Below are 24953 nucleotides of genomic sequence, written 5' to 3' on the forward strand. Positions count from 1 at the left end.
TCTATACAGATATTCACCTTAAAAGGTTTTTGGACCAAGAGTAAGGTATCTACCTTCACATGCTACCTTGCATAAATTGTGACTTTAGGTTATTCCTTGCGCTGCACCACATTTTGCAAGAGTTCATTCAATATTGCAGCTGCTTTTCCTGGAGCAAATAATAGTGCATGTAGTATATTTTGCTGCTGTTGTATAGATATATATATAGCTGCTTTATTGATTCTGAAATGACTGTGAAGCGACAAACAATCTGACAAGCTCTGAGGCTAGTCAGTAAAAATGTCAAACACAGAGCCAAGTCAGAAAGCCACTTCTAGAGGTCGTATGACCAGTCTTCAACATGGATTTTTGGGTTCATATTGGTGTCATTTGAATAACTCTGTGGGTAAGCAGAGTTTAGGATTATGGAAATTCATCTGCTACAGTTAGCCAACAGCATGTCACCCCCTCACCACTGACACTATGTGTAGGTTAAATTTTGATTGGGTGAAAGGTTGGCTCTAACCCAAAGGGCGAAAAATGCATATGTGCATCGACTTTTGTTTTTGCCACCAACAAGGGCACACAACCTGAACAAAAATAGCTCACTTTTCCATCTGTTGCACATATTTTTGACACTGTCCGCAACTGGCACCAGACAGGTAGGTCTGCAGAAGCCAGCATCACACCAGTATAATACCATACTAGAACAATGAGTCGAAGAGGACTCTGTTGCTGAGAGTCAGACGAAAACATCAACACTACTTTTAGAATTGCACACTAAATATGAAGTTGCTACCAGCAGCTAGCAGTGCCCAAATGTAACACAAATGCTGTCATCTCACTTATTTCCCAAACATCTTTTTGAAAAGGATGCAGCTCATACCATTAGCTCTAGTCATGGGACTAGTATTGAGATAGATTCATTTTATCTCCAAACACAATGCACCGGTTTTTCCGTTGGCCAAACAATGCACATATGTGGTCATTAGTGTCCAAAATTATCTTATTAGTTTCAGTGGAAGTGGACTGAATATTTGTGGAGTCCAAGTACAATGTGTACCTTAACACTGTCCCTCTACCTTCACTTCTGACAAAGAACTGACTTTTCCCATAAACATACCAGGTCACTTGTCAGGCAAAATGAATAACTTGCTCTCTGGTGATGCTAGTCTTTTGAAGCAATGCATAAAGAAGTGCACATCATGCACAGCTGCTAGAAAATACAGTACAAAAGAGTGAGTCATATAACAGGTATCCAACCACATGACTGAATTTGTGAGACTGAGTCTTAGATGAATGTATGAATGAGCAAAAAATGAATAGGCCTCAGTGTCCTACAGTGAAAGAAAATCTTTTGCTCAAGAAAAAAATACACCTGCGAGAACGCTGAAGCCACATTTTTAACAGGATGATATATACAATTTATTGAACGGAGAAATACTGGCATCTGTCATGCATGTTTTATCCATCCATCCATTATCTTTACACCGCTTAATCCTCAATAGCGTCGGAGTCTTAGGGCAAAGGCAAGGGACACCATGACAAACAGACAAACAAGCACACTCGCATTCACACCTACGGACAATTTAGAGTTACCGATTGGACTGTAGGAGGAAACTGGAGTATCCAGAGAAGGCCAACGCGTGTGCAGGGAGAACATGCAAATTCCATGCACAAGGAATGTGGGGACGCGATCCGGAGATCTTCTAGCTACAAGGTGACAATGCTAACCACTAATGCTAGCCACTGTACAGCCCATGAATGCTTTATCTCTGATTTATTTTTATAGTAAGATTGGTATATTATGCCAACCTACACCCTGGAAATGCACATGCACATTGGAATGCCCAGAAGCACCAGTAAAATGCACACATTTGTGCATATATATGTACTCATGCACACACTAAGTGTTGTCTCAAACCTCAACATCCATATCCGATTAGGACACTTTCATTCCGCAGTAATAATGCAGTTTAGTGCTTAAACACGGCATGCTCCATAAGCTGATGATGCCCCTGAAATAATTTTCCACTGAGACAAAATAGCAGAGAAATACCACCCCTAGCCAATACACACACACTCTTGCATGCACATTTTATAAAGAGACAAGACAGATCAAATCTGACATGGTTGTAATCAGTTCCACAGCTGCTTGGTTACCTGGCCTGAATGTAATTGCAGCTTCCGAATTGTACAGTTTGCTTTTCATTAGGAAGAAAGAAGAAGAGTCGAGTGTGCATTATTGCTTCTCTTGTTCTTGTTTGGTGCAGTGAAAACAATCATCCTTTCTCTCTTTTTCTGTCTAAAGAATAATGCGTACAAATGTTAGTGCATTCCCAGATCTCAGCAATCAACCTAGTGAATGCTATATTGTCGTGCAGTATACACTAGATAGCCAGAGCTATAGAAATAAAATGTACTTTTATTTAATTTTAATAATAGGTGCTCTATAAAACATTCAAATCTGAATAGGCTCGGCCTTTCGTTTCTGTCACTCAGACCAACTGCCAAAACATAGAATGCAGACACGAAAATTTCAACACATTTCATTTTCTGCTAAAGACACCATTGCTTCACTATATCATTACATAGTGGATACTTGTTTGCTGCTATATTACTATTCAAAATCTTGCATATGAAAACTTTAAATATATTTTTATTGTACCCTTTGCTACATTTACAGTGCCTTGTAAGAGTCAAAATACAGCGCAAGTATAACTGGGTGAGGACTAGTGTATGAGAGTGTGAGAAAATATCATATGTATGAGTAGTTGAATGCGAGTTTATGGGACCCTGTGTGAGAGGAGGTGTGATTTATGTCCTCCCTGGCCTCTCCTAACACAATCATTAACTGTAACTGCTATTTTGTTTCCATACATTCACCTCCTTCCACACTGTGAATTCCTGCATTCTGTCTTCTTCTCCATTGACATAAATTGATTATCCAAGTCAAGTTACGCATTGTCTACCTATGGCCGCATCCTACCTCTTCACCGGGCCCAATCATCAATCACTTGGAAGGGCCATTAAGCACCTTTTCTTCACCAGAGGAGTGAGCTGACATTGGGCCTCAAAGGCCATTCAGTTCTCCCCTCCTTCTCTTCTCCCTGGACTCGGTGGACCCCCCACACAGCAGAATGACCCCTCCCCTGTGAGGCCCTGCTAGCTCTCAAAAACTCTGTACTGATCTGAGATGACCATGAATAATGAGGGCTTTAAATATGAGATAGAGGAGCTAGGTACTATAGGAGATAACATGCTTCTCACTTTTTTTTTCTCTCCATGGCCACTGTCAAGCGAGCTGAAGCCAGCCTGTGGCTGACGTGCACTAGCTTTGTCACATAACTGCATTATGTAGGGTCCCCAAAGGCTACAGCATAATGCGATACGCCGTGCGACTGTTGCTGGGTTTCTACAACAGCCTCACCTCATGAGTTATGTATTAGTGTTTTCACTGCGGCTTAAAGATCAGATACTGTAGTGCACTGTTACTGTTTTAGCTTTGCCTGTTAATGTGCTGCAAACCTTACCCTTTGGTAATTTTAATTTCAGAGTCAGGGTCTTTACTGTAAATGTGTCTTGACAACACAGACGCCTCATGGACGCCGCTCATGAAGCAGCGCTATATGAGATTGTCGGGCTGTCTCAGACAATAAATATCAGTGCCGAAAGCCAGTAGCACAGCTGCTGCTGGAGGCACCCCCCTAGTGTCAACACACACACACACACACACACACACACACACACACGCACACGCACACGCACAGACACATACACGCACATGCACACACCACTGTGTCATTCCAAAGTCATTGTCAACACTAGCTGGCAGAAACTGAGACACGTCCATGTGGGTATCTAACTCTAAAAAACTTGACTTTTACTGGCACCTTGAGTAGAATGTGATCCAGTGTTGAAAAAAAAAACTGTTTAACACATTTTTATAGACTTTATTTTATTTATAAATCAATATTTTTAAATTAAGTGTACATTTTTAATCGCTTGAGGAAATTGCAGTTTCAAATTAATTTCCTCCCTATCCCGCCAGTTTTCTCTCACCGCCTAAATGAAGAAAATCACAAATAAAAATACTTGAAGATGAGTGAACTCCTTAGCAGCTTAGAATAAAAACAAATCATAGTTTGTTCAGCCTTTTTTTTTTCAGATTTTAACTGGGCCTCCTCCTGACTTTCTTGCTGGTGTTTGCTCACAGTAACTTGATTCAAGACATTGTGTGAGAGTAGATACTCAGAAAGCTCATCCAATTAAAGTCTTTTGATTGAGCTGAGCAAGAAATTGACTTTCCTTTTCCCTAATGTGCTGGTAGAGAAGCTAAAATGCCTTAAAGGGAGGGGATTGCAAGCATCTCTGCCTGCACCATCGACATGAAAAGTGGTGTGTGGGTTCAGAACTCTCCATGTTTTATGTGATTTCTATCTGAAGTGAGAGAAAAAGCCCCACCCTCCTCCATCTGCGCACTTTTAGCCTGTTGATCATACCTCAGGGGTACCATCAGCAAAACTTGAGATGCTTCTTACAAGTCCTTCTCCTAAACTCTGCACACATACCTGTCCTGAATGACTCAGTCATTTTCACAGTGACATTTCATGCAGCTGGATTTTCATTTATTTCAAAGTCAATGGCTCTCCTCTCAAAGGCCTTCTTTTTTTCCAACAGGATTTCTCAAAATCTTGAATGTCACACCCGAGTGCTCTTAGCATACTTAGCAGCCAAACAGTCGCACGAGGTGAAGGAGTGCATACTTCTCTCACAGAGCTTATTGAAGCGAATTGGTAAACAGGTCCCTGCCCGCCCATTGACTTTGCTGCCTTGTGGAGGAGTCAGATTGCGCCGACGCTCCAGTCGGATCAAACTGTTGAGAGTCGGCAGTCTTGCTGCTGACATGCGCCACTGCACTCTCCTTGACTCACTGGCAGAGTGCTCTATATGTATGGAAATGAGCCATAATCACCATAATATGTGTCCCATCTCTTGTATTTTATAATGGTGTCATTATACTTTTTCCCGCCGTGATGCATTTTTCCCCCTTCCTCTTCTGCTTCCCCACTTTAGTGCACCTTCCTCTCCCCCTCTGCACATACCCTTCCTTCTTCCTTCAGAGAATCCTTCCTCTTTCTATCACTCCTTCTACCTCATTTACACTCTCACTCATCCAGATGACAGGAACAGGTGCACTATTAATTATGCTTTAAAATATATCTCCTCTGTGCTCTGCTTCCTCTCCCCCTTATCACTGGGAGCCTGCAAATGCTTCATCAAACCTCGCCTCCGAAACTTAAACTTCCCTCCTTTTCTTCTTAGCCTCACTTTGACTCTCTGCACCTTCTTCTTCTTCTTCTTCTTCTTCTTCTATAGTGCCAACTTTATTTCATTCCTGCTTTCTAATATTTGCATGTCTATGGAGGCTAAGAGCAACTCGTACTATTTTCCAGCCTGTTGGGTGGTGATTACAATTTAATTGTTTCATTATCATGCGATATCAAAGTGTTCTCACGTGATCATGTGTGACTATCTCATTATCTCGACATGGCAAATTGTGATTTTTGCGGGGCCCGTGTTTGCTATCCTCAGATAACAGCTCTATTACATTGTTATCACAAGGCATCAAACATTGTTTACACATGAGCACCACAAATATCTCATTATTTTGAGATAGCAAATCCGTGTTTTATTGTTTAGTTTTTTATAAAAAGAAAAAAAAATCCAGCTGCTTCGCCCCACTGATGTTATTTTGAGAGTCTATCCAAATCGGCTTAGCCTAATGAAAACGACACTCTGACAAAAAGACCAGAGTAGATTGAATTTGAGATAAATAAGAGAGAATTAACCCCATGATGAAAATAACCCCCTGCTTGGAAAAAAACCCCACAGTAATATCTAAATACTATTGAACAAAAGCAAACTCCAAACCTTATGATAATTATTTTGGTTTTAACAGTGAATCAGGATTAAATTAGAACACCAGAACAGCTTCAGTTCTCTTTAGCTTGGAGGAATGAACTGTATTTTTTAAAGTTGTCATGTCATTTAGTTCTTCAATTAATTCTTAAATTATGTCACGGGAGCAAAGTGCAGTTTTAAGCTCCTTTTTTTTTTTTTTACTTTTCTATTTGATGACACTTTATACTTCCACTCCATTATGCAATTACACATCAAAGGATACTATTGTACATTCTACTCCTCTACATTAATATGATAGCTTTTGATAGATTTAGGATGAGGTATTTACACAGTGGATGATTTAACGACACATTGTTCAAGACTAAACCATAGACTATATATAAAGATGGACGTAGCATCTGGCTCCAAAATTGAAGCCCACCTGGAAGTGTCAAAAACTTGCAATATCACGCCGTCCACTAGGGTTGGCTCCAAAAAGTTTTTGCTCCATAGACCCCAATTCATTTTTGGAAAAAATAAAATTTGATAGACTGATTTTTCTACAGCTCAGGATTTTTCCCGTTAGTTTTCATGGTCAAAATGAGAGATCAGGTGGCCGATCTTAAAATAAATCAATACTGAATTTTAAATAAATCGTTAAAGTTGGCGGAGCCAGGGGGCGTGGCTATACTTGATTGACTGTCTCATTGACTGGTCCTGCCCCGAGTTGCTCTCCGGTCCAGCCTGTGTGATGACGCTTTTTACGTCACTGGCTCCAAAAAATCCAAAATGGCGACCAGGAAGTAGCAAAATCCGGGCTTCATTTTCTCGGCGTTGAAACCAACGGGTGACGTCACGGTTAGTTTACGCCTGGACTAAACCAGTGATTTCCAACAATTTTTTGCTCCTGATGTCTCATAGAAATCAGTGTGTAGTGGTTGTCATATTACACAGCTCCACCAATCAGTGATTTTTTTCTATCTAACCTTCACACACACAAGTTCATTTGAATAAATACTCAAATGCTCCAATAACTCACCAAAAATCAAAGATTTGAGAAAAGTCAGATTTGTGGATTAGACCTTTGTTTTTGCTTAGTTTTTATTTGTTTGCTCGTTTGTTGTTATTGGATGGCAGCTCGGATTTTTACGCTGTTCCCAAACTACCGCTCTACATGCTGCTGAGACATGGATATTTTTAATACTAATAATAATGGAATCATGTAATATATATCAATATATATGTGAGTTAGTAACTTCTTTTAAATTACTTCTTAAAAAACACTTTCATAGACTTGCTTTTATGTGAAATTTGCTTTTAGCTTTAATTAGTTTTAGTGTTCTAGTGTTCTGTTTTGTCCTTTTTGTACCTATAACTGTGATATATATTGGCGTCTAAATGTAAAGGTACTAAAAGTTTCAATCATCCTTATAAACAACATATCTATGCCAATTTTATTTATTTTTTCTGACATAAGACCCTTGTAATGGACAGTATATCAGGTTTTTATGGCTTTAAAAAAAAACACATTTTCTTGACTTCTGAATTCTCTTAGATTGTATTGACATTGGTGTCTGAATGTTCTGCAAGGAAGACACAAGGCAGAGGAGGTAAAAATCTCGAGTCTCAATTTATATATTCATATTCATAATGACAGTGTTGGCAAGATTTCCTACAAAGTAAGTCAAATTAATACATTTCATGAGACAAACAGGCGATGAGCCTTAAAACATCTTGTTTTTGATTTAAATAAGTGTCTGTGAAGTCACATTTGAGTTATTTTGGAGATTCATTTAACATGGTAAGCCTTGTATGTGAGTTTGGTATTCATGTCTCCTCTCTTTTTATTACCAATTGTTGCTGAATTATGACATGAAACAGTCGACTGTGCGGACCAGCAAAGCAAGTCTCGATTCATTAAATGATAAAACTGTTTACTTTGCCAAAACAATTGTTAGCTCATTTCAATAAAGTCAGGAGTACAAATACGCCTCCTTCCAAATTTGGTATGTAGTGCCGTACAAGTTGAATATCTGTGCCTCCGTCCTATAAGAGATTGAAAAGATTTCCACATATCTGGAGGGGTTACAGGAGGAGGAGAAAACTCTGCCTCATATCAAGCAGTTTCTGTTTCCAAGACAGCACAGGCGCCTTCTATCATGATTATGTTGTGTGGAGCAAATAAAGCACTTTGGATTCGCCTGCCTTGACCTCAATGCAACGTATCCTGGAGACACAAAGAACAATTTACCGCCATGCGAAATTCACATTTCACCCAGAGGTAAAACTAAAGAAGAAAGTAAACAAGCCAGTCAGAAGTGCACAAGATTCTGTCTGACTGAGCTCTTCATAGTAGGCTACTAATTGCCTGCAATTGATCGAGAAAAGCACTCGGGGAAACATTAAAATTGCAATGCATCGTGTGTAGTTGACCTGTATCCAATGTGTCTTGTCTATGCCTCATGTTGTTGTGTTTTTGTTGTTGTGGTGCATAGGTGGGTATTATTGACATATATGTGGCCTGTATGTGCATTCAGATTGTGCAAATGTGTGTACTCTTTCAGGGCTCACTACAAAAAAACACTCTGACTGGAGCTAGAATTGGAAAGATTCAGTTGTAATGAAAAATAATGACCCGGCCTGTGCAGGGATTATTGTGCCTTCTTCCTTTTTGAGCCACTTCAATCACTTTTTCTACTTTAATGTCACCAGCTAAAGTCAGGATTAAAGGGAGGAAGTATTCTGGTGTCAGTCGAGGGTTCATGCACCTTGTTGGTACAAATTAGCCCTCCCACTCATCTTGTTAAGAGTATATTTTTGAGAAAGAACAAGTGGGAAAAAATCATCAGTATGTGCACCCGCTGTCCACCTTGTTAAATCTGAGCACATCGCCCATAAGTCAGCAGTGGGCAGCTTCTCCGGGTAACATCCTTCAGCTTCTTGTGTTTGTGTTTCTGAAACAGAGCGCAGTTGATGCAGCAGGAGGGGAATGCAGGTGCTTGTGTTTACTTCCCTCTGGACCTCCCTCCTCCTCCTCGTCTCCCTGCTTCCTCCCTCCTCCAACACTGAAGAATGCAGATAAATATTGATTGAGAAAGCTTTCAGGAAAGAAAAAACACTATTTATGGCAATGGAAGGAAATTAAATAGTGCCAAAGCGAAGGAAAATTACTGAGAAAGGGCAGAGTAATCCTTTAATTTAATTAGGTAAATTACAACAAAAAAATCCTTTCTAAGTCAGTTTTTTTCCCTTTCTTCTGCCGCCTCTCTCCCTTGCTCCCGCCGGAAGGCTTTCCTGTGGTTGCTAAGCAACAGGGAAACAGTTTTTCTTTGGTTTTGCCTGTGGGTCCCGGAGGCTGGCAAGGAGAAGGGGCACAGTGGAAGCACTGTGGAGCCTGCCAGCAACCGAGTGCATGCCTACAGCTGGGTCGGGGTGCGGAGCAGCCTCCCTGTTCCCCAGTCATAATGCCCCTGGCAAGCACCTGGGGGATATGGCGGAGATAATGATAGCAGAGTGAGCTTGCAAATCACCCCAGCCCCCAGCAGTAAACACGGGGTCACAGTAGGGTCAGAGTGATGAAACTGGATGACTTCTAACCAAGCGGCCGCATTGACAAACCTCACAGCCTAGTGCTTTTACAGGCTGAGTCATAAGTTGCACAGAGTTGCACAACTTGCTAACTCTCTAACAAACATTAAAAAAAAGACTTCACAAAAAAATATGACAGAATATGATTTTACCAAGGGATTTTTGACAGGCGGTGGAGTACCTCACAATAGAAATCCTTTCTGCAATAAGTATGCTAATCAAAGCCTCTGCTGAAATGGATTCTACTGCTCTTTTATTATGTTGTTCTTTCTCTCTTCAGGTGATTGACACATTGTAATCTTGCTAATAAGCACCACCACTGTCTGTTTCCTTCCTATTGTGTTAGTGTTACAATGGGCCAACTTGGCAGGTACGCAGTGTTTGCTTAGTACTCAATATAGGGAAGCAATTCTTGGTTACCTGCTATTATCCTGAAATGCAGGCACTCTGCAGGCTGTGCCCTAGCTGTCAGTCTCCACTAATGTCCCTTAGGGGTCAGCAGCCAATCAAACCTCACATTACTTATTTTCTCCCTCCCTCCCTCCCAACCAATCATCGGCATCATTACTGACCTGTCTCTGGTCATTAGAATGTCTCTATAGCTGCCCGCTGCTTTGAAAACCTTTTCCCTTCATGCACTGTCACTGGATATTCAGATGGCCTTAAGAGTGTTTGCTGCATAATGATCATCAAGGGTTTTAGGCAGGGCATGACGACGAGTCTTGCCTTCGTGTCCAGGGTTGAAGACAGCCACTGTTCTCGAGAATTAATATAAAAAGGAGTGCTCGCTTTGAGCCCATACTTAAACCTGTGTTTACATTTAAAATATATGCTGCTCTCTGTTCATGTCCAAGCCTTAAATATCAACCAGTTCAAAAGATATAAAAAGCAAGCTCTGTTAGGTTGATGGGAGGAAGCCGGTGAGGGAACATAGCTCTGCTGCGCTAGTATCTCCTGCGGGTTGGCCTTGACACCTGTACAGATGAAACTTGAAGCTATATAGGAGATAAGGATGGCAATAAAGCTGTAGAGTAACCAGGGCAAAGTTGCTGAACTGAATCGGTTCCTCGTGCTGGAACACAGACCCCACATTGGCCTACATGCACCCCGATGTCAAGTCCATCAGACCTCAAAGCAGGGCATTAAGAGTACATTGTTTAGGTGGTGGAGGACACAATGTAGTAGGTATTTCATTTACCTTCCCAGGACAGCCATTGGTTCATGCTGGCATGATGTGGGAGGCCCAGGTAGCCATGGAGAAGCACACCTTGGGAGGCCCGCATGGAATCCACAAGGATAGTGATAGAAGACTCCATTGTCAAAGAATGTAATAAACTAATGTGTTATATAAAATTGGGTATATATTGCTATTATTTTATTGCTCAGTTAGATCCTTTTGGTGATGCCCATGGATCAAAACAATAAAACTAATAATAAAAATGTGGGTGTTGACGTTGAAAAATTGACTAAACTGAGTAGTACAAGAGGGAATCATTCACACAGAAGAACAAGACGCCCACTTTTAAAAGTACTGTTCTAATTAGGCATGTCAGCAGTGGTCTGTAAAATGTGTTGGCACATAATTTAACAGCTGTTTTATGTGTGTTTGTAAGTATCTGTGTGTGAGCTTACTCAGTGAATGATGCATGGGAATAGGAGGGATTTAAAGCTTTAGACACACACATGCACACATCAAGCTAAGTGCGAGTATCTAGTAAAGATTCTACAATTCTACAATTTCATTTTGCAGACGGTTTTGTCCAAAGTGACGTATAACACGAGTAAGAATTCAGACATAAGGAAAAACCTGTAGTAAGTGCAAAAACTGCTTCTTTTTTTTTTCTTTTTTTTTTTTTTCACTTTGTCAGCGCTAAGTAAGTGCTGGGTTTTGGACCACCTGACTTATTCTACCCCTAAGGTGGAGTCAGATTAAGTGCCTAATTAAGTGCCAATTGAGTCTTCAATTGTCTCTTAAAAGTAGAAAGGGACTCAGCAGAATGCACAGAGTTTGGTAGTTTGTTCCACCATTTGGGAACAACAGAGGAGAAGAGTCTGGCTAGAGATATCGAGGGTTTTGGACCGCCTGACTTATTCTACCCCTAAGGTGGAGTCAGATTAAGTGCCTAGGTGTATAAGATGGTGTATATGAAGACGCAATTGGCTGGTAGTTTGATTGATCGACCTGACAGCTAAAATATAATAATATCACTTCTTAGGACTGCTCTCTGTTGATGTATTGACTTTTAGCCCCAATTTTTTTCTCTTAATTTATTTAGTCATGACCTGGGGTTGAGGACAAACGTCTCTCTGGGAAATTCAAATAAAAATATTCAAATATTCAAATAAAAAATTATATTCAATAGTAAATGCTTGCCGTGGCCTATCGTTTAAACTGACTTTACAGTTGAATTAATTTGCCTCATCAAGTGCATAACACAGAGATAATCAGCTTGATTTTTAGTGACTTTTGAGAAGGTCAATGGATGCACAAAGAGGCAGATAAGTGAGGTTTCCCATGCTCTTCAGCAAGGCACTCGGCACACTGACACTCATAGTATTATGTGTGTCTTGCTCAGGCAGTCAGCCCAGACCTGTTATCTTGGACGAAGGCCAATTTCTTCTCCTTTTTATTGTTTGATCACCCCTTCAGTGTTGCCATATGATCCCTTTCACATAACCGGTATGAAATCAAATTATGTCAATCAATAACAATTAAAACTTCACTGTATTTAAATTGCAAAATATTGCTTTTAAAGGTGCCATTGATTATCAGGTCTATGAATGTCATATGTTAGTATCATGGTTTCTGAGCCTCTAAAGAAGAATTGGGGGACTCTAATCAGAGGAGAAGTGTAATCAGTCTGCAACTGAGCTGACATTTTAATCATTTTGGACTGTAGGTCCAAATTTTCCATGAGGTTGACATTTCAAAATGCAAATAGTATGCTCCGTGCATAGAAAATGAGAGGAATGTAATACGGCAGGCAGATGTGGCTAAAATGACTTTGAAATAGAGAAGACAAAAGTTGAAATTCAGGGAGATGAATAATGTATTCACTTGTATCTCTTCAACAAAAAAACAATGGTTTTAGATTTTGATTGAAGTTTTCTGACTCAAATGGTGGGCTGCTCTTGTCCGTATTGGGCATTGCCTCAAAACCAATTAGATAACTCCATAGCTATGGTTAGCAAATTAATTTTGGTGAAGGTGTTGTTATAGTTAGGAAGGAAGTGGCCCATCAACCGCCCTCACCGCCACACCCGTCCTCTCCAAATGCTGGATAAAACAAACCCTGTTTTCCACATAGAGTAACAGTGGTGGATAATAGCTAAGTAAATTTCCTCAAGTACCTGAGTAGTTTTAAAGGTACTTTACTTAAGCATTTCTGTTTTATGCTGTTTTATACCTCCACTACACTACATTTTAAAGAAACATGTTTTACTTTTACTGATAAAGCTGCCATAACATAAAACAGGCTTAAAGATTCAATATTTTAAAGATTAAATATTTTTGACTTCTGTCATCTAACAAAGAATAGTGTGTAGTCAGGATCACATTTCCACCAAATAGTAATTTTCTTGTCTAAACTTCTGAAATTGTTTCATTTCAGTGAATGTTCCTATGATCTGTTATCTCACCAAAAATTAAAGATTAGAGAAAAAGTATGTAGAGCATAGACGTCTTTCTCCTCTCATTACTCATCCAACAGGCCTTTGGGTTTATCTGTTCTCCCTGTATATAATACTGCATGTAAAATAGTTCAAAGTAGCTCAGTCTGCTGCAGATATGTTATCATGCAGCTTTTACACTAATCCTATAGTATTAATAATCAAATTATGTCATATATATTTGCATAAAAAATGTTTTTGCATTGCTGTATTTATACTTCAGTAAATGCTCTGAATGCATGGGTACTAGCAGGTAACTCTTGAGGTGAACAACAGATTAGTTTGAATTTAATTGAATTTCTAAAATGATTTCATGTGACAAATGTGACTTCTAAACAACACTTTTGCATTTGAAGAAATGGTATTCACGTAATCGGTCCAACTATGTGTAACAATGTTCATATTCCAAAATTTATTATCGTTCATCTTTTTTTCCTACAAAACTTTGACAGCACCAGATACTAAATTGCATATTAAATGTGTCTACATCACTTGTCTCTTTCCTCCATACAGTCTATCAGAGAGGTGACTGGCTACGTCTTGGTGGCACTTAATCAGTTTGACCACCTACCGCTGGAAAATCTACGGATCATCCGAGGTACCAAACTGTACGAGGGCCGGTACGCTCTGGCCATCTTCCTCAACTACAGACGTGATGGTTACTACGGCCTAAGGCAGCTGGGATTACGCAGCCTCACAGGTTAGAATGATGACATGAGTGAGTGGCATGTTTAATGATGTGCTGCACTATCAACATGTCAGTAAAACTCTTCAATTTTACTGCTTTGTTCCACTTCCTCTCCTAGGACCTAAAACACCATTTTTGACGCTTCAGAACACCAAATCTAATATATTACAGTAATTATAATAAATCATTTGTGAAAAAAATTCAACATTTAGCCATTTAAACTCCCTCACATAATGAATAATAGCTTATTTTTGTGAATAAGCCTGTGTTTCCCAGCACTATATAAAACATGTTGCCATTTTCAGTACTATTAACGCCTGTATTTGACTTGTTTTTACACCCACATATACAGATTTAATAGACCCTTTTTAATTAAGTCACCAAATTGGAAGTCAACTTTTGAAGCTACGAATCTGCAATGGCAAATTAATCTTCTGTGTTGTTACACAGAAGGATCAAATGGCTATGAAAAGTCCTATTTTCCTGTTAATTACATTTTTGTTTACACATGCAAAAGGCTTCTTTCATGTAGTAATTTTTTGAAAGTGGTTATGTTATGTTTTATGCAACAGCTGTTCTTTTTTCTACATTCCTGTCAAGTAAGAGGGCATAAGCTAGAGTGGATTGCATTTGTAAAGGGTAGCTTTTGTCTGTGGTAGTTTCGTCTCTGTATGAGTCGTGACCTCGGCATTGGTTAATCTTTGCCATTTTTAGTGTTATCCAGTGGTAGAATGACCTTCCAACTCGAGTCAGAATAATACAAGTAAATACTGTGTAGTGTTACATGCTTTGAAATCTTCTGCTTCTTTGTCTTCCTACTGAATCCCTCTCACTGCTCTCTCAAAATAGCCAATTTCTTCATTATGTGTGTTAAGCATGCATGTGGTGCTCACAGATTAATCTGTAATGGCAGTCAGCCTGCTAAAAGGTTCACTTTTTCCACCACCTCATTTGGTCAGGTGTTGCCTTTATCATCTGTCTTGGCGCCTGCATTAGCATCGCTCCAAGACAGAAATGCAAGATGTTGCAGGAGAGGTACTGGCTGATGGACAACTGTCATGTACAATCTGAGGAGAAGCAGTGAAGCCTGGTCTGAGGGTCACTTGTTTTCTTTGACAGCATTTCTTCATGGTGTTCTGTCTGGAAGGTCGTAAACAGAATGAAGATAGAAAATAGGACAAAGGTTGGGGATGAAAACGAAGTGTTCCAAGAAATAAAGTTGACAGCACTTGGGGTGGGGGGCTGTACTGAATGTCTACACATCTATGTACTGCCACTAAATGCTATTTTTCCATCCAATAATCTATCCTTTACCAATTGGTCATTTAATAAAAATCATTTATTTTCTTTGAATGATTTTCAAATATGCAACAGTGGATGTCTTAATCACAGACTGTAAGAAAAAATCATGGACAAACCATTCGCAATTCTAGCAATCAGGTTTCCAGACAAGCAGTTTTTAAGCTTAGTGTAATGACCATCACTATCTTGACATTCAGTGACTCCTCGTAACTTCCTGCTAGTTCAAAAACAAGCAAGAGGTGAACCTTGAGGTAAGCTGAAGTGGGCCATGGACTATTCTGTGGTAGCAACCACATGTCATTCAAAGCGAATATGCTCTTAATTATACATGACTTTATGCCTTAATACAATTTAAACCAGTAAATTTTATTAAAATCCATCTACATACAGTTGTCACAAACAGGGAAATTAGATATACACCCCAAAACATTTTTTTATGAGAGGGACTATGGGGAATGACAGTTGTATACATTGCCCAGCCAAAAAAAAAAAGTCACACACTCTAATATTTTGTGGAACTGCCTTTAGCTTTAAATATGGCACTTACATGGCACTTACACATCGTTTCAATAAGCTTTTGCAATGTTACAACATTTTTTCTGTCCAGAGATGCATTAACTTTTCACCAAGATCTTACATTGATTATCGGAGAGTTGGACCACTGTGCAAAGTCTTCTTTAGCACATCCCAAAGATTAATGGGTCTGGATTCTGTGGAGGCCAATCCATGTGTGAAAATGATGTCTCATACTCCCCGAACCACTCATTCACAACGTGAGCCCCATGAATCCTGGCATCGTCATCTTGGAACATGCCCAAGCTATCAGGGAAGAAAAACTCCATTGATGGAAAGACCTGGTCATTCAGTATATTCAAGTAGTCAGCTGACCTCATTCTTTTGGAACATAACAACTCCAGATCATAACCCTAAAAACCACAGACTTGTAGGCGCTAGGCATGATGAGTGCATTACTTCATTCCCCTCTAATCTTAATCTGATGCGCCCATCACTTTGAAACAGGGTAAATCTGGACTCATCAGACCACATGTCCGTCCACATTTGTTTCTCGAAGATGATGGTTCACCACTGTCCTTCCAGATTTTAATAGTGTGTTGGACTGTTCTTAACTTGATTTTAGTAATTTCAGAAATCTCCTTAGTTGTTTCCTTTGCTTGATGCAGGTCAATAATTTAACTCTTCTGAGGTAGATTGACATCCTTTCCATGACCACAGGATGTCTTCCAGCATGGTTATTTAAGAAATGAGAAGCTCCTTACCGTATCAGCTAGGGTTAAATAAGTTGTTGCCTGCTGTAACATGGTCATTACTTTAGTCATTATCCAATGGAAGGCTCTTACCTATTTGCTTGGTTAAATCCAGGTGGCGACTTTTTTTTTGGCCAGGCAGTGTAGCCAGCTTGAAGTGGTCATTCAAGGAACTGCAGTTATTCTCATGATAGATGACACTTACAATTATAGACTTCACTTACAATGGATTTGCTTTTCTGCCGATACATCTTTCAGAATCACGTGATGTATTTTGACTTTAGCTGGTTGTGCTTTGTGCTAGTAGTTGCTGTGATATGCAGTTGAAATTTTGCACTGTGTACAAACAACCTTTTTCATTTGTGATCATTTGAAGTTGTCTCGTACTTAAAATCTTGGAGATTTGTACACTAACCAGGTTGAACTATGCTGCAGCTGCTATTTGCCAAGATGCTGAGCTTGTGCAGAGTGCAACCAAAAAACTGTCACTGTGAGCACCACAGCGGTTATATAGTAATATGCAAGAAAAAAATTTGTTGCAATGAATCCAAGAAAATTAAAACCTTGCTTTATTTTAAATACTGATGCAGATGCATTGTCTGCATTAACATTCTAACTAATCACAGCAGCCCTACTGTATCCTAAATCTGTTGATTAAGTACAGAAAAGGGTATTTGAAAAGATCTGTATAGAACCTCTGTTTTATTTCATGTCTTTGACTTTATATCAGACAACATCCTGCAATCTTGCTCATGTAAAACTTTATCAAATGTGTTTAACTGCTTGTAGACAAGACTCTGACAGAGCAAATGGAATGTCTTTTTGAGTCTCTACACTGCATTTTATCTGTTGTAATCTTGTTGGATTTTGGAGAAAATTTGGATTTGGATTTCTTCATGGCAGAAAAACAGGAAGCAATCATTGTTCTTCCAGCACGAATGGAGCTAAATCTTTTAGAGTGTGTTACCATGGCCAATGGGTAAACTCATGTCCAACACATATGTCCTCTAAAGGACAGCCAAGGAATAAAGACAAATGGATGATAAGCTGCCAAACCCTGACATTTTGTTCACATCTAGGTATCTTGTCAAAATCTAAGAAAATTAAAATGTAAGAACATTGAACAAACTGATACATGTATGACATTTCGGGTTAGTTTAATAGTTTGATTCAGAAAAGGAGATTGCCAAATCATGAAAGAAAGAAAGGGAACAAACTGTACTCCCTCAAATTGTGAATGGACCACATAATATCTGTCCTAAACTAAACCGCCAGGACACCTCTGTGGTACCCTCTATGTTGTATTTAGCCTGAGGTTTTCTCTTTGACATCGATGTGCCCACTTTTTACTGCTCTGCTGTGGCCATTGCAGTTTATCGTGAATTTGTCCTGTGTCCCTACTGCAGACAATTCTGTATCGAATTAATTTAAGTGTAAAACACATCTCATGTATCTTGCAATCTTGGATCACCTTTACTTAAAAATGCAACAAATGTTTGATAAGCACAGTAAAATATTCTCATATTGATGACAAAAACCCTCAGTGTTGAGAAAGCTGGACAGGAGAAATTTATTGTAGGCTCTTATGCCATTGACTTTGCAGTAGTGTTTACGTGATTGATTGCGGTGGATCAAACACCCATCCATATTAAAACACATGGCAGATTTAGTGTAATAAGCAGCGTTTTATGGAGTCTTAACACCATGATAAAGGACTCCTGGGAGTTTTAAGGGCATGCTGACATCCTAAGCTGGTAAAGCAGTTGGGCGCCTTCCACTTTGTCCACCCTTACAACGAAAGGGGAGGCCTAAGTGTACCTTTATCCCTGCATGACTCACGATGATGCTCTTTTCTGTTCCTACACCACAGATACCCTGGACTGAAAAGATCATACACAAAGTGCACAGGAAATGTCATACTTATTGGCTATCTGGGGTTTTGGTTTAATCCGTTTTTCCTTTATTATTCACAAGACAGCTCGAGTAGGTCCACATGTACTCTAAGGTGTTTTTGCTTCTTTTGAGACAAATCAGTGAGCTTCTTAAACATCCAGGAATGAGACAATAATGCAGTTGATAGCCATTGTCTCTGAGCTGTCATAGAGTGACCAACAAGTCCAGCCAGTTTGCATTTTTGTTTTCTTTTGTATTTTGCTCTGTTTTGTTTTGTGAAATGATCAGGATTTTATGTGAATAGCACAGTAGAAAAATAAGTGTAGCATTTTCTTAATCCCTTCCAGGTACAGGAAGATATTTCTTACATTATTTATATCCACAATGCATAATCTTCATTTCCAAATTTATTTTATTTTCCTGAAACTTTTAGTTAAGATGTTCATCCTCAGAGGCAGAATTTACCTCTGTCTCACTGCAGGGTCTCCCCTGCCTGTCAGGCTGACACTCCTCAAATCTCCTGTTTAGCACATGCTCAGGATGGGTGCTTCACATCACCAGACTCTAGTCCATACTATCTGATCCCAGTGCACCCAGTGGTGCAATTAAACCCGCTCTAGCCATGCATATGGATCAGTGCTGTTCCTCTTGATTCCCCACACTCCTGTGCTTAGGAAAAATTAAAAATGCACTATTTCTCTCTTTTAAGATGACAGTTAGACCAGCAGATGATTCCTCTTTTCTTTACAATACTACAGAAGCCACCATTTGTTTCAATTCATGTATGATTAAATGTACGAGTTCATTTTGCAGCCTGCCACCACTTCCGCCGTAACCAGAGGGGATATATGTGGCCAAGGAAGAATATATTTAGCATTTTTCATTGCACATAATACATTAAACAACAGCTTTATGACTCCTTTATCCCTTGGTGAATTCTGTACACAGTGGGAGTTCACAGAAAGCGTAAAATTCAATTTGGCTGCGGAGTCAGGATGCATACAGCCGTGCAGTCTTCTCAGTAGGACAGATATATAATAATCTGTGTTAAAGGAACTTGTCTAATATGGACTTGGTCAGCTCCGTCCCATGACGTTCTTGCAGCTCGTTCTACGCCTGCTTATCCTATGACACACATGCACAACACATGCATCTCCAGCCACATGAACAGCGTACATTTGTATAACATGCCTCACTACACACTGCAGTGCAAATTACTTCATGCTGAGCAGCAGCGGTTATAATTACCACCAGAGCTAGAGAAATCGTTTTCAGATCCAGTTTGCGGCTCTTTCTTTGCTTAACTTTTGCTTTGTTTGTGAGGTTTTTTTTTTTTTTTCTACCTTGTGAAATTGCCCATTTGGATGGAAGCCAAATGGCTCAGTGAGCCCCTAAGAGAGCTCTGACTCCAACTTCCCATCTGGCAGCAATGCCCCTCATGCATGTGTGTAGAAAGCAAAGCGCCAGTTTCTGCTATCCCTCTTTCTTCCATCAATAACCTTCCTGCCTTCCTCACCTGCTTTGCTTTTCCTTAAGGCTCACTGGTGCTGCAGCGACACTGCCATGGTCTCACAAGCTGGCAATGTCCCAAACATTCCCTGATTTAAAGCTAAGCTAATAATTCACCGCTTCTGTCTGACTAATTGTAGCATTTTTGTGCGCATTTTGAACACATTTAGGCCAAATTACCACCAGCAATTGCTGCTGAGGTGAATAGATTAAAGGATTTCATTACAATTAACCTCGTGTGCATCATCATATTTAGAGCATGACTATTGATTTAGTGGGTCACGGGAATTCTAAGTAGTTTCTCATTTTCACAGTCACTCTGCTCAGCAGAGCAGATGGAGATTTTTCTTGGAGATTTGAATGTTGATAGGAGGGAGTGATGCAGTGACCAGATCACACCAATTTCGACAGCAATGTCAAGGAATATAATTATGTAGATCAACATTGGTTTTGTATAACTTCTAATTTATAGCAACGAGGGAGACATAAAGGTCTCTACGCATTCATCAGCAAAAGAGAATTAACAAACTTTTTTGTCAATTCAGTTGTGCCATAAAAGCTGAATCGATACAGTACATCCCCTTAGTCAAGAGCATAAAGATCCAGCACAAAGATGGGAATACACCTAAAAGGAGAATCCTACAGCACTGCACTTTACATTATGACAGCTGACTGATGTTGCCTTCTTATGCATCTGTTACAACTTTTTCTCACCTCATGTTCAACTCAAAAATAGGCACATAAGAAGAATATATTTGTCGACAATGAATGTTAGGCACTTTTGGTCGTGTTTTTACATTTTTGGTTTGGCCATTTTTCCCGATAGGCCCCTTGTTAAAATTGAATTGAGGCACAAAAAATGCAAAAACAGTAACTGTGTTTGGAATTTGTATCCGAAAAACTCTGCTTCCAGGGCCTCTTTTACTTATAAAAGCTTGTAGTGTGATCTCCAAAAAGGAGTGTAATTACAGAAAGATCAAATAGAGCAAAAGCGGCTAATGCTAATACCCACTCTCACTCTGGACTGTTATGAGGAAGAGGGCGAGTGGAGGGATGGGGCCTATTAATAATGAATCCACTGTCATCATTAAGGCGCCAAATGATTAAAACATATCTCCCAGCTTCAAACGCTGCTTTGCTACCCCAGAAAATGCTGCAGTCGTGAATCTGCAAAGCAAGAGAGCCCTTCAGTCTGCTTGTGAAATAAAGTTTTGCTTTTTTTCTTTCATCTTTACCCCCTTTTTGGAGTGTTGAAACACCAAAGCAGCAGCATTCCTTTTTGAAAACAAAAAATAAAAATAAAAATACTTCAGCATTATGTAATGCAATGCAACCCATACATCTGCACGGACATTTCTTAGATGTGAACTTTCATGCCGAGCCAGGTTGGAGATGATTTTTCCTTCACATTCATGAGTATAAAATGTGAAGAAAATGAAGTATTCTTCATATTCTTGGGTCACTCATTGTTCAGTGTCTGTTCTTGACATCAGACAAAATGACATGGCAAAAAAAAAAAAAAAAAGGTGGCATTCATTGACGTGCAGACAAACAACAGGATGCCATGTCTGACTTCATGTCACACACTTGTAGACCTAAAAGTCATTGTAATGCCTTGCTCACAGTTGTATCAATAGTGTGCTGTCAGCACTGCGCTGCTGTTTGTGTTTGTTGTTCAAATCCTTTGGCGAGGAAACCCAAGAGGCTTTGGGTTTGTCTTCATTAGTGGCTGTGGCATGTCTGGAAGAAGGGCAAAATGATCTCTAATGTAATGGTAATAGTCCCCCACGGCAGTGTGCCTGCTGCTCTGTGCACCATTCTTTGATGTTCGGGTTCATTTCCACTGGCTGACACACGGTGTTCTGGAGGTCACTGTTAGCTGACCCCGGCTAACTGAGCTATCTACACACCTAACAGAACCCCCAGTGAGCAATAATGGCTTTCACATCATAATCCTGGATAACATCACCAAAGGAAAACCTTCTCCTGAGCCTCCCTCAAACTTCACCTTCCCAAACCTGTATGAACTCCTCTGTCATTAGGAAGTAGTGAGGACGTCTACCAGTCATATCGGAAATAAACCTAAAGCATAAGTCCTATTAACAACTGTGGCAATGACAACTTGAGCTTCCAACATCAGCTATTTTGGAATGACTCGTCACTCTCCGCAAGGATGGACAAAAGTCATCATAGCAGAAACTGGGGAGTGACGGTAATGAGTGCAACTTTACAGGCCTGATTCTGAGGGTGTGCAACAGCATGCATTAAAGCCCCAATTTAGTATTTTTGCAACCTCTCTTGACAAACAAATAAGAAATTTGTCCTCAATAATTGTGAGTGTGAAGTCTTGCTCGTTGCATCATTGTGTAGCACATTCAGTAAAGCAGCTACTGACAGTCTGCAACCCTATTTTCACAAAATTACATTCCTATATAACTAAACTGTTTGAAAATAAGTATTATCTCACCTGTAATGAGGGAACAAATGTTTCTAGATGGAAATAGCGGCAAAGTCTGCATTAGGAGGTCAGTTGGAGGCATAAATCAGTGACCAGATTCTCACCAAGGAGACCATCATTCAAGTCCCACGTGGAACCATTAGTCCTGAACTTAAGGTTTGTTTTCGCTGGTTTGTTTTCAGTTTTCTCTCACTTTCTGGTTAGGTTGGGTAATCAAACTACATGGTTAGGTTAAAATGTCACACAAAAATACATGATTTTGTGATGTCATTGTCCAAACCACATATTATTTGATGAGATCCAGGAATTCAGTGGAAAAGTCACCTAAAAAGTTCGTAGGGCAGAGCATCTCAGCCAAAATGGCAAAACAGACATGCAAATGCAAAATATTCTAACATTTTTGAAACATTTCAAGGTGAGACAATGTCTGTGATTGACAAAAGTCTCCTGTAACTGAAGTCTCTCTCGGATACCTTAAGGAAGGCTTGTTTGGAATTTTTGCCCAATGAAGGCAAAAAATGACTGTGTACCCGAGTTTTAAAGCCACTGTTTTAAAATATTGTTTGCATAATGGAATAATTGGGAAGTAAATTTATACAGGAGTCATTAATATCACTTAAATATGGACATAAAAACCTACAAATAACAGGAATAATGTCATTAATAGTTACTAAAGCGTATGAAATATTGTCAGTAACTCAATGAAGCAACTTCACAGAGAAAATTACAGTCAGACACCCTTTTTAATTTCCCCCAACATTGTCCTTTGTTGAAACGGCAGTAGTCCCCCTGCCAAAGCTCAAAACACTTCTGCTCAGAGGGAAAGTGGTGAAAGCCCAAATGAGTCAGCATTTCCTACCCAGCAGTTCTTGGAAATTCCACCTAATCAAACCAAATAACCGTGACTTCATCACAGTAGCTCATTAGAGTCGAATTAATTCTTCAGGAGATTAGAATTACTTGTGACCGACTCTTGTGTTCCCCCATTTAAATGATCTGAAGCACAAGCTGTAAACGGCATTTTGCTCTGTAAGAGAGAAAGAAAACCTGATGTATGGAATGCAGGACACAGTTTACCAGCCTCTGATGTGATACAGGAGGCTGTCACCAGCTTAAAACGGGATAATTCATCTTTGATTGATCGAAACTCTTATTTTCCTGCAATCTGTTACACCGTACAGTATAAAAAATCTAATTTTTAGTCGTTTTTATTGTAGTTTTTTGAGCAATATGCTGATATTTTAGAGATTTTCCCCATTTTTGTCAAACTGCACATAATGAAATCCTTTTAAAAATTCTAAGTTTTAATATTTACCATACATTTTTTCAAGAAAAGGTCACAACTGTAAATAATGTCCATGTCAAAAATAAATCTGTATTTTATTTCTAATATATATAAAGGGCTGAAAAAAATGATGATCAGTACATTTTAAGCCGTTGTTTTACAACTGTTCCGTTTTCTTAAATTAAAACAGCTTTTACAGTTTTTGACCATAAATTTACACTTTTTTTTTGCAGCATTCTGACATTTTTAATGTATTCTTTTGATCACCCTTACTGTCAGATTTGCACACTTTTTTTAATAAAGAATTTTATTTACGGTGCACAATATGATACAATGCAATAAAATTAATTGTCCCAATGGGGAAATTTTCCTCGGAGCCAAATGCTGCTGTGCTGCATATTATATGGAGAAATTGGTGGAGTACATGAGGTTATGAAACCCTTCCGAAGGGTAATTTCATAACCCCAAAGTATAAAACCATTCAGCTAAATACAAGGCGACTGTGTTTTGCTGACTTTCTGATGATAGGAAGTTTTCATTTGACAGTAATTACATTCAAAGTGCCTGATTGTTTATCTCACCACCAGGCACATGCTACCCTTCTGACATTGCTGCATATTTGTATGCTTTGGGGTCTCGGAGGGGAGAAAAAAATTAATGGTGCACTTGTGTTTGTGCATGTGCAAATTTTGCCTGCACTCTCTTCCAGGCGTCTGTAACCTATTTGACTTTGGTGTGTTTTAATGGCATTTTTAGGTCCACTGTGTTTTTTAAGTGGCCTGCCTCAGTCCAAGCCCCCTCTTGAGGTATGTTTTGTAGCATACACTCCAAAGACGAAATCCATTAGAGTGTCAAGCATAGCCAATCATTATTACTGATGGATGTGTCCCTACACACCTCAGGTCAGGAAAACGTGAGGTAGAGTCTGGAAAAAAGAGGAGTGGAGTCTTATAGGACCGACTCACAAAACCTCTCACTGTAGAACCATCCATTCATAACCTATACATAGCTTCATCTTCATTGGGGTCGAAGGGGGCTGGAGTCTATCCCAGATGACTTAGGGTGAAGGCAGGGGACATCCTGGACAGGCCACCAGTATATCACAGGGCTACACATTGAGACAAACAATCACACTCACATTCACAGCTATGGACAATTTAGAATCACCAATTAACCTCAGCTTGTTTTTGGACTGTTGCAGCAAGGCGACAATGCCATCCACAGAACTACTGTGAAGCCCTACTGTAGAACCAGATGGAGGTTCTTTACTAGTCATAGCTCATTTGCTAGTGTGTGTGTGTGTAGGTGTGTGTGTGTCGGTGTGCCCCAATTACAAAAGTGGAGGGATCAGCGCTGCAGTTCAGTGCAAGAAAATGACAAATAGCCCATTTAGTCCATTGTAAGTGTCAAGTT

The 24953-nt window shown here is 39.6% G+C and overlaps 1 protein-coding gene across 1 annotated transcript in view; it reads left to right on the forward strand.

The window, feature by feature from the left end:
* The window catches only part of LOC110952854 (receptor tyrosine-protein kinase erbB-4-like), a 338821-nt gene that overhangs the window by 192931 nt on the left and 120937 nt on the right, over nucleotides 1–24953 (forward strand). The window contains 1 exon segment of the mRNA XM_051941926.1: nucleotides 13654–13840. Coding sequence (XP_051797886.1) covers nucleotides 13654–13840 — 187 coding nt within the window.

Source organism: Acanthochromis polyacanthus, chromosome 22 (assembly GCF_021347895.1).
Source record: "Acanthochromis polyacanthus isolate Apoly-LR-REF ecotype Palm Island chromosome 22, KAUST_Apoly_ChrSc, whole genome shotgun sequence".
NCBI classification, from domain to species: Eukaryota; Metazoa; Chordata; class Actinopteri; family Pomacentridae; genus Acanthochromis; species Acanthochromis polyacanthus.